This window comes from Polypterus senegalus, chromosome 9 (assembly GCF_016835505.1).
Source record: "Polypterus senegalus isolate Bchr_013 chromosome 9, ASM1683550v1, whole genome shotgun sequence".
Taxonomy (NCBI): Eukaryota; Metazoa; Chordata; class Cladistia; order Polypteriformes; family Polypteridae; genus Polypterus; species Polypterus senegalus.
Window position 1 is genome coordinate 48,614,070 of NC_053162.1, and position 15,435 is coordinate 48,629,504.

General features: G+C 41.0%; 1 protein-coding gene across 1 annotated transcript in view; it reads left to right on the forward strand.

The window, feature by feature from the left end:
- The window catches only part of cmtm4 (CKLF-like MARVEL transmembrane domain containing 4), a 78,332-nt gene that overhangs the window by 22,588 nt on the left and 40,309 nt on the right, over positions 1 to 15,435 (forward strand). Inside the window, exon 2 of the mRNA XM_039763095.1 lies at positions 13,618 to 13,794. Within this exon, the coding sequence (XP_039619029.1) occupies positions 13,618 to 13,794 (177 nt within the window). The remainder of the gene's footprint in view (positions 1 to 13,617; positions 13,795 to 15,435) is intronic.

Genomic DNA, 15,435 nt, shown 5'->3' on the forward strand with positions numbered 1-15,435 from the left:
TTTACATTTTTATTTTTATAGCCTTTAAGCAGTATTTACTGTATTTTTCAATTACTGACGAGTACATGTCAGTGAATAAATTTAGTTTGTGCACATGTTTAGGGTAAATGAGGTGGTAAGGCTTCAAACCCTGAGTTGTGGGTTCAAATCCTGCTACTGACACTGTGTGACCATGAGTAAGTCAGTTGACCTGCCTGTGCTCTGTTTGGAAAAAGAAATGTAACCAATTGTATCTTAAATATTGTAAGCTGCTTTGGATAAAGACGTCAGCCAAATAAATACATATAAAAACAACTGAAAATGAGCAGGTTTAGTGTAGATTTGTGTATTCCACTGAGCACTGGAATGTCAGTAAAAAGGTAAGAGGGCGATATTATGGCAGCAGAGCCGGCACTAAGCTAAAAGATAAGTAGCTAAAGAGAAAGTGCCGATACAAGCCTTCAGTGCCTTTTGTGATCCTGGGAAATGTGAACTCACTACCAAATAAGATTGATGAACTGGCTACGTGGTGAAAAATGTCAGGATCTACAGAGAATGCAGTTTGTTGTGTTTTTGTGAAATGTGGCTAACAACTAACATCTCAGATGCTAACATGGAGCTACCCGGGTTTAGCACAGTTAGAGCGGACAGAGACGCAAATATCTGTGGGACGCGGAAAGGAGGAGGACTCGCTCTCTATGTGAATACAAGGTGGTGCAACTCTGGACATGTAAACGTCAAAATCTCCACTTGCTGCAGGGACATCGAACTGTTGGCCATAAGTCTGCGTCCCTATTACTTGCCCAGAGAGTTTGGACTCGTTATTGTTTACATCCTACCTCGGTGGATGTGGAGATAGCGGGTGACATCATCCATTTTGCTGTTGCTAAACTACAAACGCAGCACCCGAGGCGCTTGTGCTAATCGCTGGAGACTTTAACCATGTGACGCTGGACAAAACATTACCTGCCTTCTCCCAGTATGTGGATTGTAACACCCGGAATATTGATCTACTGTATGCAAAAGTTAAAGACGCATACAGTGCCAACCTGCTGCCTGCGCTTGGGAAAGCAGATTATAATCTGGTTCTGCTTCAGTTTCACTACAAACCAAGAGTGAGGGAGCTACCTACAACCACACACTCATTCAGGAGGTGGTCTGCTGAGGTAGAGTAGGCTCTGAGAGACTGCTTTGGAACTACGGACTGGGATATCCTGCAGGGATCATATAGTGAGAACACTGAGGAGGTTGTTGACTGCACTACTGACTACATCAACTTCTGTATGGACATTGTAGTTCCAGTAAGACAAGTATGCTGCTATGCTAATAACAAGCCATGGGTTACAAGTGACATCAAGGGCCTTTTGAACCAGAAGAAAAGGGCTTTTAAAGGCAGCGATCAGCATGAGCTCAACCGCGTGCAGAAGGAACTCCGAGTCCAGCTCAGGGCGGCGAAGGAGCAGTACAGGAGAAAGCTGGTGCAGAAGTTTCAGAATAACAGCATGAAGGAAGTGTGGGATGGGATGAAGATCATCACTGGCTGCAGCTTGAAGCGGGGTGCCACCATCAAAAGAGACGTGGAGAGAGCAAACCAGATGAACAACTTCTTTAACAGGTTTGACCACCATAACCCTCTCTCACCTCAGAGTACTGCACCCTCCACACATCCTTCTGCTGATAACAGCATAAAAGAGAGTTTCCCCCCACCCACAATTACAGCAGCCCAGGTAAGCAGAGAGCTGAGGAGACTTCATGCCAGCAAAGCGGTGGGTCCAGATGGAGTATCGCCATGACTGCTGAAGGCCCGTGTGTTGGAGATGAGGAGTCCTCTACAGCACATCTTCAACCTGAGCCTGGAACAGAGGAGAGTCCTGAGGCTTTGGAAAACATCCTGCATCATCCCAATCCCAAAGGTATCATGTCCTAGTGAGCTGAATGACGTCCAGGCTGTCGCTCTAATGTCAAATGTGATTAAGACCATGGGGCGCTGCTGCTTCACCACCTGAGGCCACAGGTCCGCTTTACCCTTGACCCTCTGCAGTTCGCATACCAGGAGAAGGTGGGAGCGGAAGATGCCATCATCTATATGCTACACTGATCCCTCTCCCACTTGGACAGAGGCAGTGGTGCTGTAAGAATTATGTTTCTGGACTTCTCTAGCGCCTTCAACACCATCCAACCTCTGCTCCTCAGGGACAAGCTGACAGAGATGGCAGTAGATTCATACCTGGTGGTATGGACTGTGGACTATCTTACAAACAGACCTCAGTACGTGCGTCTCGGGAACTGCAGGTCTGACATTGTGGTCAGCAATACAGGAGGGCCGCAGGGGACTGTACTTTCTCCGGTCCTGTTCAGCCTGTATTCATCGGACTTCCAATACAACTCTGAGTCCTGCTACATGCAAAGGTTCGCTAACGACACTGCTATCGTGGGCTGCATCAGGAGTGGGCATGAGGAGGAGTATAGGAACCTAATCAAGGACTTTGTTAAATGGTGCGACTCAAACCACCTACAACTGAACACCAGCAAAACCAAGGAGCTGGTGGTGGATTTTAGGATGACCGGGCCCCTCACGGACCCCATGATCATCAGAGGTGACTGTGTGCAGAGGGTGCAGACCTATAAATACCTAGGAGTGCAGCTGGATGATAAATTGGACTGGACTGCCAATACTGATGCTCTGTGGAAGAGAGGAGAGAGCCGACTATACTTCCTTAGAAGGCTCCTTCAACATCTGCAATAAGATGCTGCAGATGTTCTATCAGACGATTGTGGTGAGCGCCCTCTTCTACGTGGTGGTGTGCTAGGGAGGCAGCATAAAGAAGAGGGACGCCTCACGCCTGGACAAACTGGTGAGGAAGGCAGGCTCTATTGTAGGCACGGAGCTGGATAGTTTGACAGCCGTGGAAGAGCAACGGGCGCTGAGCAGGCTCCTGTCAATCATGGAGAATCTACTGCATCCACTAAACAGCATCATCTCCAGACAGAGAAGCAGCTTCAGTAACAGACTGCTGTCACTGTCCTGCCACTGACAGACTGAGAAGATCACAAACGAGGTTAATAAACAAGGTAAATAACGGAATTTAAATGGTGGTCTGTGGTGAACTTTAGAAAAGTGTGTAAGACCTGCATATTTATGCAATGCAGAGTATGCTAATTTTTAGTTTATTTGTTTGCTTATCTCCCATTACAGTAAATGCCTAGAAGTAAGTGACCCGTGTAAGCCAGGGATACAATTGTAAATATTTGTTTCAGCACTAATCTACAATAATAAATAATACTCTGTCCCAAAGTGTGAGACAGCAACAACAAAAGGTAATTTTTTTTCTCATCTGTATTGTTTTAAAGTGCCATTTGAAGTAAATACTAGCATAGATTCCCGATTTGATCATTTTGAAAAGGACAGAAACATCTCCTTTGGCAAAACCTTCTGACATTTTCTCATGCTGAGGGTTGCTACATACTCTGAAATAAAGGGATGCTCCTGGATGGCAGTTAAATGTATTTAAAGCACCAATCATGTCAGAGGCAGAAAAAAACATTTTGACTGCAGTCACATTAAGTTTATAGAATATGAATATGTAGTTCAAAAAAAAATTACTAAACATGAAAAGCACTTGTGGTTCTTGACCCAAAGTCTCAACACATTCAGAAATCAAGTTTCTGAGGATTACCAACTTGAGTGATAAGCACCTCACAGCATAACAGTTTCAAGAACAGTCTTAAGGGTTCGTTTATACTTTATGCTCAGAATGCGTACATGCACGCATCATGCCTGCCACGGGTTCCCAGCGTTCATTTGATGCGTCGTCTGAGCACATTCTCAGAAATTAAAGTGATACGTACGCGAGTTGCAGTACCAGTAAAAAGTCAGGGAGCGTAGTGTGATGAAAGTCGAAATGTGATGTTAGAGTCTCTGTTTACTATCTACATGTGACAGAAAGCCACTTTGAGGATCCTCTGGGATCAGTGTGTGTGCTTTTTAATGAATGGTTCGATATGGTGAAACAAAATGCCAACATACAAATGCATTTGTGGTGCTTTTATATTCATGTGTCGCATATACATTTTAAAAGTCTTACATACCATCTTCTGTGCTGTCTGTCTTTATTTATTAATTTATTTATTGCATCTTCACAGCAGCTTCAGAATGTATGGCAGCATATTTGAGCCACAGAGAAAAAAATTTATAACATTGTGAAAAGGTCTATTTTCTGATTAAAGCTTTTTTTGTGATTTGGCTTTAATCTTGAAATATCAACTTTAATCTCATAGTTTATTTTATCATTGAAGTAGACCATCATAAATGTCATGTTAATACCAACCCAGTTGTTAATTGGTACATGCTTTTGGGGCTTCCTCCTGACCTGACTACAGCGGCAAGCAGCAATAGATCACTACATAGAACACATTAAATTTATGATATTCCAAATCTCTGCACATTTATAATCCTTAGATTTATACTTGATTTCACTTTCATGAGGAAATGTATTAAAAGTATGTATGTTACATATTACAGATAAATTGTTAACTTCATTTAAATAATGAATATTGTTAATTATTACACATATGGGGGCGGCATGGTGGCAGAGCAGTAGCACTACTGGCTTCCAGGGAGTCATGTCACTGGTGTTCCCTGCTCGGAGTTTGCATGTTTCTCTGGCGGGTTTCCAGAGTGTGCACTGAATTCCTTCCAAAGATATGCAGATTTGGGGATTTGGTGATGCTAAAATAACGCTAGTGTATGTGTGTTCTTGTATTCACCTTGCAATGAGCTGATACCCCGTCCAGGGATTGTTTCTGCCTTGTGCCCGATGCTTGCTGGAATGGGTGAATCCCTGGATTGATGGATTTAATCATTTAACTTACATCCTTTCCAGAGATATTGTGGCAAGGTGTCCTCGGAATTTAATGGGTATTTCAGGCAATTCACAATACAGCATAGCCGAACCTATTTACAACGTGATGATATCTCGCACTGCCACCTGGTGGAATCTTCCACATTTACGTAAAGTACACGCGCAAGTATAAACAGTAAAACACTTGTGTAGTAGTAGCGTCCTCTGGAGCATGTATTGCATCGCATGAAGTATAAACCTGGCCTAACAGTGGTCAATAAAAGCAAGTCTCAGTTTCTGCTGTGAATAGGAGACTTTGTGCTGCATGTTTGACAAGGTCAGGGGCAATAAGAAAGCCATTCCTTAAAGGACATAATAGTGCCTTGAAATGTGGACTACTGCAGACTGGGCAAAGTCTATATTTCTATATATTATATGCTTTTTCCATTACTACTAATATTGTGATGGCATTATGTATTGTGTTTTTTATTCTTTGTACTTTGCTATGTATATGGATGTAACAACAAGAGACATTCCTAGTAACCATGTTGCCTGGCAGTAAGGTTCACTGTAAGTTAAAGTTGGTTGATCTCAGACTTAAAGCACTCTCTGCAGGTCTGCTCCAAAGATAAACACAGAACAACAGGGAGGAGAATAAGTCAAGATGGTATGCTAGAAAACGAGATGACAAAGTTAATTGCTTTTTTATAATATAAGAGAAATAAGGGCACCAATCATTGGTCCATAGTATCAGGACATTTAATTAAAACAGTATTTGTCCTGCATAAAATGCTGTTTGGGAACCAACAGGTCTGTCTTTTGCTCGTGACCTGAGCCAAATGACTTGATTAATCAAACAGATTCAGAGTGACTATTAATAGACTAAGCTTTTTAGCTTTCTGCCTTTATGAATTTAATTTAAATGCAGCATGTTTAGTTAGATGATTCACATAACTGCTTTGACAGCTTTTCTCACAGCTTATACAGGGCCAATAAGGAACATGCAGTACACAAAGAAAAAAAAATTTTAGCTTTGTGTAAAAGTATGTTTCTCTGTTTTGTAAGAATGTGTATTGAGAACATAATCTTCTTCTCTGATGTTCCTTGTGTTTGTGAGTGATTTTGCTTTTTAGACAAATCCTTTTGTCTTTTTGATATTTTCAAAATATTTTATTTTTCTCGATTTTTTTCAATGAAGTCTTTCTTAAAGGAATACTCCGCCCAAAACTATATTTTATGTCACTTACCCCCACTCTAAATTTCCCCTTGGGGTTAATAAAATTTGTCTAATCTAATAAATTAATTTGTGCCAATTTCCAGGTCTTTATAGTGTGTATATCTGCCATCCAGTAATAAAACTGAAAGTTAGGAAGTGCCCAATGCCACCTTCTGTTACAGATCTTTGTAGAGTTGCCCTTTTAATGTGTGGACATCTTGAACATAATTGTGTAATATCTCTTACATTTTTAATCTTAACTAATATTTATTCATTTAAATAGTCTGAAAATATGATGTACTGTATTCTCAGTTTATTTGATTTTTTTTCTGAGGATTTGCTTGTGTGCCTGTGGAACTGGAAAATCATTACCTGAATTTCCAGTTTGTTTTGCTGATGTTAACTGTTTAGTGGAGTTGTCTTCACTATGGTTATTTACTTTATAGTGTTGCACTCTTTCTGAAAAAAGTAGCATATTTTGGGTGTTTTTTGTTAAATTGAAGTCTATGGCTGTTAAAGACATTTGATTGTTTCATGTCTTTCTCTTGGAGATTAATCTGCTGTAGTGATTTGTGATTGTTAATGAAGTAACAGAATTTAGGCTGTGTAGACTGAAGTCCTTTTTATTGTATTACAGAAAGTGTGGCAATCCTTTCAAACAGAAAACATATATGTTATAACTTTGTTACCTTCTGATAATTTTTGTTTTAACTTCTAAGTTGCAATCTAAGGTAAAATTTTCTTATGGTTTTCAGATGTACCATTTGTGACATTTTAATCACTGGTGAAGGAAGCACAGTTATCCTAGGAATGTAGCAGTTGTTGTGCAGTAACAGGGCGTTTCGTCTCTGGTTTACATTTACACTTGGCAAATCAAGGCCTGTCCTGCATTAACAATTATAGTCTAAAATATTTATTTTTTCTTTGCATTTTTTGGTCTTAGAATTAAAACAAGAGATGGCATTCCTGAATATGTGGCTGTATTAGTTTTGCTAAAGAAATACACTTTGAAGTAAATCAATATAAAAAAGGCTTATGTTTATTTTTAAAAATGGAATTATGGTTGCCTTTTTTGAATATTTACTCCAGAAGCAAAGCAAACCTTTTCTGAAAAAGATTTTTCTTTTCATCTGTTGCAGTGCTTTGTCCTTTTTTGCTTTTACAAAGGTTTTTTAAGCAGTACTGTGTTGTTGTAATATACACTGCAAAAAATTAAGGGAACACTTAATCATCGCAGTCTAACACCAACCAAGTCAGTTGTATTTCAGGGATATCAATCTGTCAAGTTAGGAAGCATAAGTGATTGTGAATCAGCTTCACCTGCTTAGCTGCAAATGAATGTGACAACAGGTGCACTGGAGAGGCAACAGCAAGATACCCACTAAAAAGGGAATGGTTTTAAAGGTGGTGGCCACTGACAACTACTCTCTTCTTATCCTTCCTGAATGATTCTTCTCTAGTTTTGTGTTTTGCTAGCGTCCAACGATGTCTGCCCCGTTTCGTTCAAAGGGAATATCTATTTAAAGGGAGGGGGACGAGAGGAGCACGGTTCTTTCTTGGAATCTGTCATAGTTGACATGGCATGAGCTACAAAAGTGACGGACGTCCTCATTGGTCCCAGGCCAGTAATAGGAGCTTCATGCACTCTAATGTTTTTTTGGTTCCCAAATGGACACCTAGGACAGGTGGGTTGCATGTGCTCACTAACCCCCTGCCGGAAGGTTTGTGGGACTAACAGCAGGGTCTGAACCTCCCCCTCGTGCTCAGCTGCCCGATAGAAGATTGTTGTTGATTACAAAGTGCGGCCCTTGTCGCATGGGATACTGCATGCATTGGCCATTTAAGGAGACGACAGCATTAATAGCATTTTTTTAGGGAGTCCTCATTCCACTGCTCCTGTTTAAAGGAGCTTGGTGATTGCCTAAATTAAAAATGTAAAGTTGTGAAAGGATTGGGGCTGCTCTCATGGGGAGTGGTTTCAGGTTGCAATGTCGAATCTTTGCTTGTTGAGGATGTCAACTGTGTGTCGCACACCATGTCACCCTGGACTGCCATGTTAGCCGTGGAGGCAGGCTGGGATGCCTTTTTGGCGTCAATAGTAAGGCCTACCATCATAGCCGGAGTGACTGTATTTTTGTCGCTTTCACTTTTTAACCAGTTTTGACCCACTATCATGAGGTAAGGGGCTTCAGACATGACAGCCGTTACGAAGCTTCGGAAGCTATCTCCGATGCTGATCACGCTGGAGTTTGTATTGTACTCCCTTGTCTCCCCGTGAATACAGGTTATACTGCTCCTTTCCTTAAGGCATTGTCGCGACAACACAAGTCTGCAAGCAACAATTGAAATGTTATTGCCTAAGTCAAATAACAATAGCCACTCCTGTATGGGAAAGATACAGGGGGTTACTGAGCACATAGTACCTTTCTCTAAGGGCCATCCACAGTCCATCAGCTCACCCAGGATCAGCCATCACAGTTTGTCTGGACTTCCCATACTTGAAGCGGTGGGGAAGCACCACACTTTTCTCCTTGGTTGTAATGGTAGGTTCGGAGGTGTGTCTGTTGGGGTCTGAAGGGGTGGCTCACACCTGTCAGGCTTGACGTGCTGCACATTTGGACCTCTCGTCCTTGGATGCTGCCCTGTGCCTCCTAATGACCACAATGAGGCCCTCTGTGATATGGCTGCCACCAGACGAACTGAGCAAGGGACTCAGGTAAACAATTTATTACAGTGTCGCAGGCGAGCTGTTTGACAATTTTCCAGGCGTTGTTTATTTCTGGTTTCATCCAACACCCCCGGTCTTGCCTCAGATCCCAAACGCCTGCACGTGTGTTGACCGCTCTGGATCGAAATGCCATTCACGCCACTGCCTCTTTTGCTGGTCTAGGGAAACGCCAAACCTCTTGAGGACCTTGGCCCTGAGCTTATAATAGTCGGCGGCATCTTCCTCTGCCTGTTGCGTCTCTCCCTTCATGATTGGAATCAGAATGTTGCCCCATTTGGACCTTGGCCACCGGTTGCGATTTTCCATCCTTTCAAAAAGTAAGTCTGGATGTCATTATCAGCGGTTAGTGGAACAAGCGCCTAAGAGGGGTTCTGGGGATGGTCTTGCTGGAGAGCCAAGCGTGTTTCTATCCTCACCTCCAATTCTGTAAGCTACACTTTGACCTGCTGTAATTCAGTTGTGAGGCATATGAGGATTGTGTTGAGGTCCTGCTCCTAGGACATCACGAAGTGTGATCCTGCCAACTGTAAAACAAGAGAGAGAAGGCAGAAAGAGTTGGTGGTCGACCCCGTATATTGTACACAATTGCACAAAAAAATAGCTCCAGAATACTGTTTTTTTCAAAATCCAAATAAGGACAGGGGAGGAAAGGAAGGTGCTTGGCTTTTATAGTTGTAGGGGAGGAAGAGGCGGGTCCTCAGTGTTCAAACCGGAAGGGAGTCAGAAGGAGGCATGGCTAGGAAGGAATCACATCATATGTATGTATGTATGTGCGTAAGTAAATGTAAATAAAGAAATCTTGCAAGTTGCAAGTCACTAAATGGTGTCCTCTTTGAATCTCCATGTTTCTGGGATACAGTGAATGCAATGAATCTTCTAAAATTTAATTAGTACAGGTATTATTCTAATTAACTGTTATTTATTAGATATATGCTAAATCACATGATTTCTGTCTTTTTTCAGCACTTATTCTGTAGCATGGCAAGTGAGAACAGTATAATACAGTATCTGTAGTATATCAAAAACCCTAAAAGCTGAACATCAAAATACAGTAATCCCTCCTCGATCGCGGGGGTTGCGTTCCAGACCTCCCCGTGATAGGTGAAAATCCGCGAAGTAGAAACCATATGTTTGTATGGTTATTTTTATATATTTTAAGCCCTTATAAACTCTCCCACACTGTTTATAAATATTTCCCGCAGAGTTATACAGCATAATCCCTTTGTATTCTCTTAGATATTAGGTAAGATTCATTGAAATTATGTATATAAACACACTGTTTATATACAGCAAAACCTAAATATTATTTTAAAGATATTGAGTGTCTCCGATATCACATGTTACAGCCATTACTATAGACAGGCCACCAGCAATAAATACGTACAATGCAAGAAAAATAATATACAGTAAATGTGTGTACAGTGACACTAAACGTACATACATGTACTAAGTACTGTAAGTAGAAAATTAATTATGGTTACTCGCCAACAATGACACGACGACTTGTCCGATAACAATGAGTTTAATTTTACTGCTCAACAAAGGAAAGCGTTACAGCTCTTCTAAAGGAGCCACTTCAGGCGATTGTGTAGCACTGCCGTTGTTCTTCTTCTGGCAGTCTTCAATCCAAATCCCTAAAGCAGATTCCATCCAGACTACTGCCTTATTACATCCACTTACAACTCGTTTTGCACCCTGGTTAAAAGGACACTGTGGCTGTAGATCTTATATTCCTTTCCTACTTTTTAAATAAAAAGAATCGTAGCCTTCAACAAATCCAAAACGTTTACCTTTTCGGCAATCATTAACATCTTCCGTTTGCGCTTGGGCACGGCCCCTGAAGCAGTAGCAGATCGTTTTGGAGCCATAATGAAGAGCTTGACTATGCACAAAGATAAACATAAAAGAGCACAACTCTTTACACAGAGAAACATGTTGATGCTGAATGAGCGAGACGAGGCTTCCTGGTTAACACTGCATTCGGCACACAGGAACTTAACTGCGTGCTCTGATTGGTTAGCTTCTCAGTCATCCGCCAATAGCGTCCCTTGTATGAAATCAACTGGGCAAACCAACTGAGGAAGCATGTACAGGAAGTAAAAAGACACATTGTCCGCAGAACCCGCGAAGTAGCGAAAAATCTGCGTTATATATTTAATTATGCTTACATATAAAATCCGCGATAGAGTGAAGCCGCGAAAGTCGAAGCGCGATATAGCGAGGGATTACTGTATCCTACATCATTTCTTTTTAACTTACATTTTTTTACTTTTTTGTGTGGAAGTGGAGAATTCATATGTATCTTAACAACTCAGAATGAATAGCATAAACATAAGTAAGTTGTCTAATCTCTGGCTAATTCCTTATGTGAGGAGCCATTAGGTTTTAAGTGCTGCTTGAGTACACAATTTTCAAATGACAGTCATGCTAATATGAGTGCTTACCTTAAGCCAATAAAGAGAGATTTCTCATAGGCTGATCTTTTTCACAAAACAAGAGTTTGTTATTTAAGTTACTTAAGTGACTTCAGAAGTAAGACATTTGCTATGCAAGTGCCAGAATTAATATAAAAAAGAAAAATTAATCCCCTTATAGCCTGTCCAAGAAAAAGCTACATTTTAATAAAAAATTGCCTGTAAAATTTGTATAATAATCATCAAACAGTAATTTCAGTGTATTTGAAGCATTGTTATACTTGAGAAAACATTTCTTCTAACTTTTTCTCAGGTGTGGAGCCAACCCAGACACAGACAGGCGGACATGTTGTTCATCACCACCACACGTATTTATTTACAATAATATTTACAAATAATATGGTCACTAAGACCCAGTCCCGTGCACAAACCCCAATAATCACAGTCCTGGCCACAAATGCCTTCTTTTCAGGCCGCCTCCACTCCTCTTCTGCCTCGTCCTACTTCCACCCGACTCTAGCCGTGAATGAAGGGAGACGGCCCCTTTTATATTCTCCCGGATGGGCTCCAGGTGATTCCCGACACTTCTTCATTGGCCACACCCCAGCGTGGCGGAATTGCCGGCTGTTCTCCCGGCAGCTCTCCGGCCGCCCTTTTAATTCTTCCCCCCAGCACTTCCTGGTGTGGCGGAAGTGCTGAGGTAACAGGTCCCCAAGGCATTGGGGTGCCTCCTGGCGGTGACCACGGGCCCCTACAGGGTGGGGCTTCCATGCCCTCAACCCGTGGCCCCCAAAGCAACCAGGAAGGCGGCCCCCACGTGATCCAGGGTGGGCGTAGACCCACATCCGGCCGGGTCGTTGCCCCTGGCATCCCTGACACAGGGTACAGTAATATTTGAAATACTTATTGTTCTTAGAAAGTCCACTAAATAAAAAAGGCAGTTGAAGATCTACAACTACTTTGTCTAATCATGTAATATGTATATTGGTTAAAATGCAGATTAAAATTAAATCTTTGTCAGTGTATTGATAAAATATGCTAATGTCAAAATGTTCACTATTGCATTGCATGGTTTGTTACCACATGCTGATTATCACATAAATGTAGATAAATAATTTCTAATTAAACTTGTGCTTCATTTTGATTGTGCAAATATAAAAAATAACAAGCTGCATGATTTCTATACAGTGTCATTTTCATTCTCAATTGTGATGTACAACTAAATTGTGAATTGGGGTCAAATTTTCAACATTCCATAAGTAAACTTATCTTTTAGTTTTTCAAAATAGCCAACTGTTAGGTAAGACAACTTAATACTGTATATATTAGGTGTGTGATATACTGTTACTGAAAAAGCTCTGAAAAACTCAATTTTTAAAACAGTACAGTACCAGCATTTCATTAATTTTGGTAGTAAATGGTAGTTTTCAAGCACCTTGTACTTGGTCGTTTCTAAACACAATCAGAATTCTAAGTATAAATATAATATTTATTACACTGTCAATTTCCATTCTGAGGAAAGGATACACATTCTGTTTGTGTAGCATATAACATTGCTGGGGATTTCATGTAGACAACAATACATGTAAAGAATCCTACAGAACTCTGTGAAACTAATGTGTGGTGAAATATCACAAATATATCTATTCTCTAGGTATAATCCACATGTCGGGTATCTGTTCATATGCTTTTACTGGGCAGTAAATGTGGAGAGAATGAGGGGAGGTGGCATGTGGCGGGTCTTCAGATAGAAAGTTACTTCTTGTTTAAGCATACTCCCCTTTCATTCATGAGAGGGTTTTCCAGAAGTATTGTATTTAACAAAAAATGAGCAAAAGCATGGGTTTGGGGCAGAGCAAAAGATTGGACACATCATATATGGGGTCATGACACACGGCACAAGTAACTTTTTTTTGAGATGTTTTGATAAAGTTTGTGTTTCTTCAGCATTAGAGCACTGTTGGAGCCTACTGTATCAGAAACTTCATCTCCATTCTCCATGAAAACATGAGAATAAGCATAAGTAACAGATAACAAAAAATTTTTTGGATGTATTATTGATTTAATAGTGCTCTAACTTTCTAATTATACATTGCTGTTTTCTTTTAGCTTACGAGGTTTATGTTGTCCTTTAAACTGAGGTTTTAGTGAAATAAATTTAAAATGATTAAAAGCTTTAAATGTGCACAATATAATCTACTGTATCTAAAATGTTTTCCATAGGTCACAAATGTCAGATTTTCTTCAGAAGCTTGAAATGTAAACTTCAGCTGTTATTTTCCATTCCAGAGAGATATACATGTATTGTCATCTCAATTGCTCACTTTCATTCTCAAATTGTAGAGTAAACATGGCTATAAAGTATGCTATGTCACAAATTGAAGACAAAATGGTTTTTTTTATGTGCTAAAAGTTGGTTTTTTGTGTATTTTTTTTCAGGTTTTGTCAATGATGGCTTTCATCTGCATAGAGACCATTATGCAGTGTGCACCTTGTGGAAGTCTATACTTTTTTGAATTTGTGAGCTGTAGTGCATTTGTCGTTACAGGGATTCTTTTGCTAATCTTCAGCCTGAACCTAAACTCTAAACTACCACAGATCAACTGGAGCCTTACAGTAAGCTTTTTTTATTTCTTTTTTCATCTTTGGTGAGTTTATTATAACTTAGTAAAACTTTATATTTGGATAGAATCTTTTTCTAGAATACTTAGCAAATCTGGTTTTACATATGTTGTTAAGATTACTGGGGCATAGTGCTATTTTTAAGTAAATGCTGTTTTCTTTCATATTTTTAATACTGATTTTTAATAAGCCTTGTGTTTAGCTGTGGTTTTGGATATGATACAGAAGCTGTCAAGATTTGTTTCTTTAGTGTAATCAGAATACAAGTAGATAACACAGTAGCATACTTAGGCTAATCCAATAATATAAGCCTAGGTAGTATGTAAAATACAGGGGTGGGTAAAAGTAGGTTTACAGTTGTTCATATGGAAAAGGCATGCAGGTTATGAGTACAGGAAGTCCCCAGGTTACAGACATCCGACCTAAGACTTACAAACGAGGCCACAGCTGCGACGCATGCGCCTCAGTAACTGCCGCTCCGTCATCTTCGGCCTGGGGATGCTGCAAGCAGTGGCTGGAGGGGGCGATTTCACTGCTCGCGCAGTGCAGTGTCCCTCGGGTGGCTCCTGGCGGCAAGCGGTGACCCGTGGTCCATTGTCACCAGGGCCACAGCTATCGCTCGTGTGCAGGACGATGGTTCTCTTCCCCACCCACTGCGCTGCCGCAGCTACTACTCCTGACTGGACGCAGGCTGGATGGAGCGGAGGGGTTCATTTCACTGCCTGCCCAGCACACACGGCTGGTAATGCTGCAAGCGCTGGCTGGTTGTGGCTGAACAGAGACCATTGAGGTTGAACGGGGCGGCGGGGGTAGCATTGTAATGTGCCTCGAATGTTTGCCTGTTGAATTGGGGTTGGGCGATTCACTACCCGCCTTTGGCTGCACCATGTTCGTTCTTGGTGGCCGGACGCTGCAGGCAGCATACTGTAGTGGAGGTGACTCCCTCCCTCACCGCCCCAAGTCATTCTCAATAGCAAGCATCTTGTACTGTTACGCACATAGCAGGAAGTTGTCTCTTGTCGGTACATCAGACGTGTTGACGGGTGCCTCCCTGCTGTGATAGCATGGACAGTGCTGTGCAGAAGAGCTCATCTTAACCTTTTGTCTTCACTCTTCAAGAATGTCTCTGAAACACAAATCTGATGCAAATGCTGGTGATATAGTAAAGAAGACAAAAACCATTGAAAATAAAGTACAAATAATAAAAAGGTCAGAGAAGGGTGAAACTCCATCATTCATTGGCAGAGCACTTGGTTACAGTTGTTCAACAATAGCATTTGTTAAAATAATGTACCTGTTCCGACCGACATACAAATTCAACTTAAGTACAAACCTACAGTCCCTTTCTCATACGTAACCCGGGGACTGCGTGTATATAGTTGTAGAATAGATTTATTAACTTGGTTAACTGAAAAAATGTCACAATGGCATAGTGCACTTAGGTACAATCTTATATATATTTTACATAGTCACTGTAAACCTACTTTTGCCTACCCCTGCATTTATTTATTTTTTGTAGTATGTGGCTCTCATATTTTCATTCACAGGCTCTTCTTCTCCTGCTTCTTCTTCTTTTGGGTGCTTCTGTTAGGGGTTGCCACAGTGGATCATCTTTTTCCATATCTTCCTGTCCTC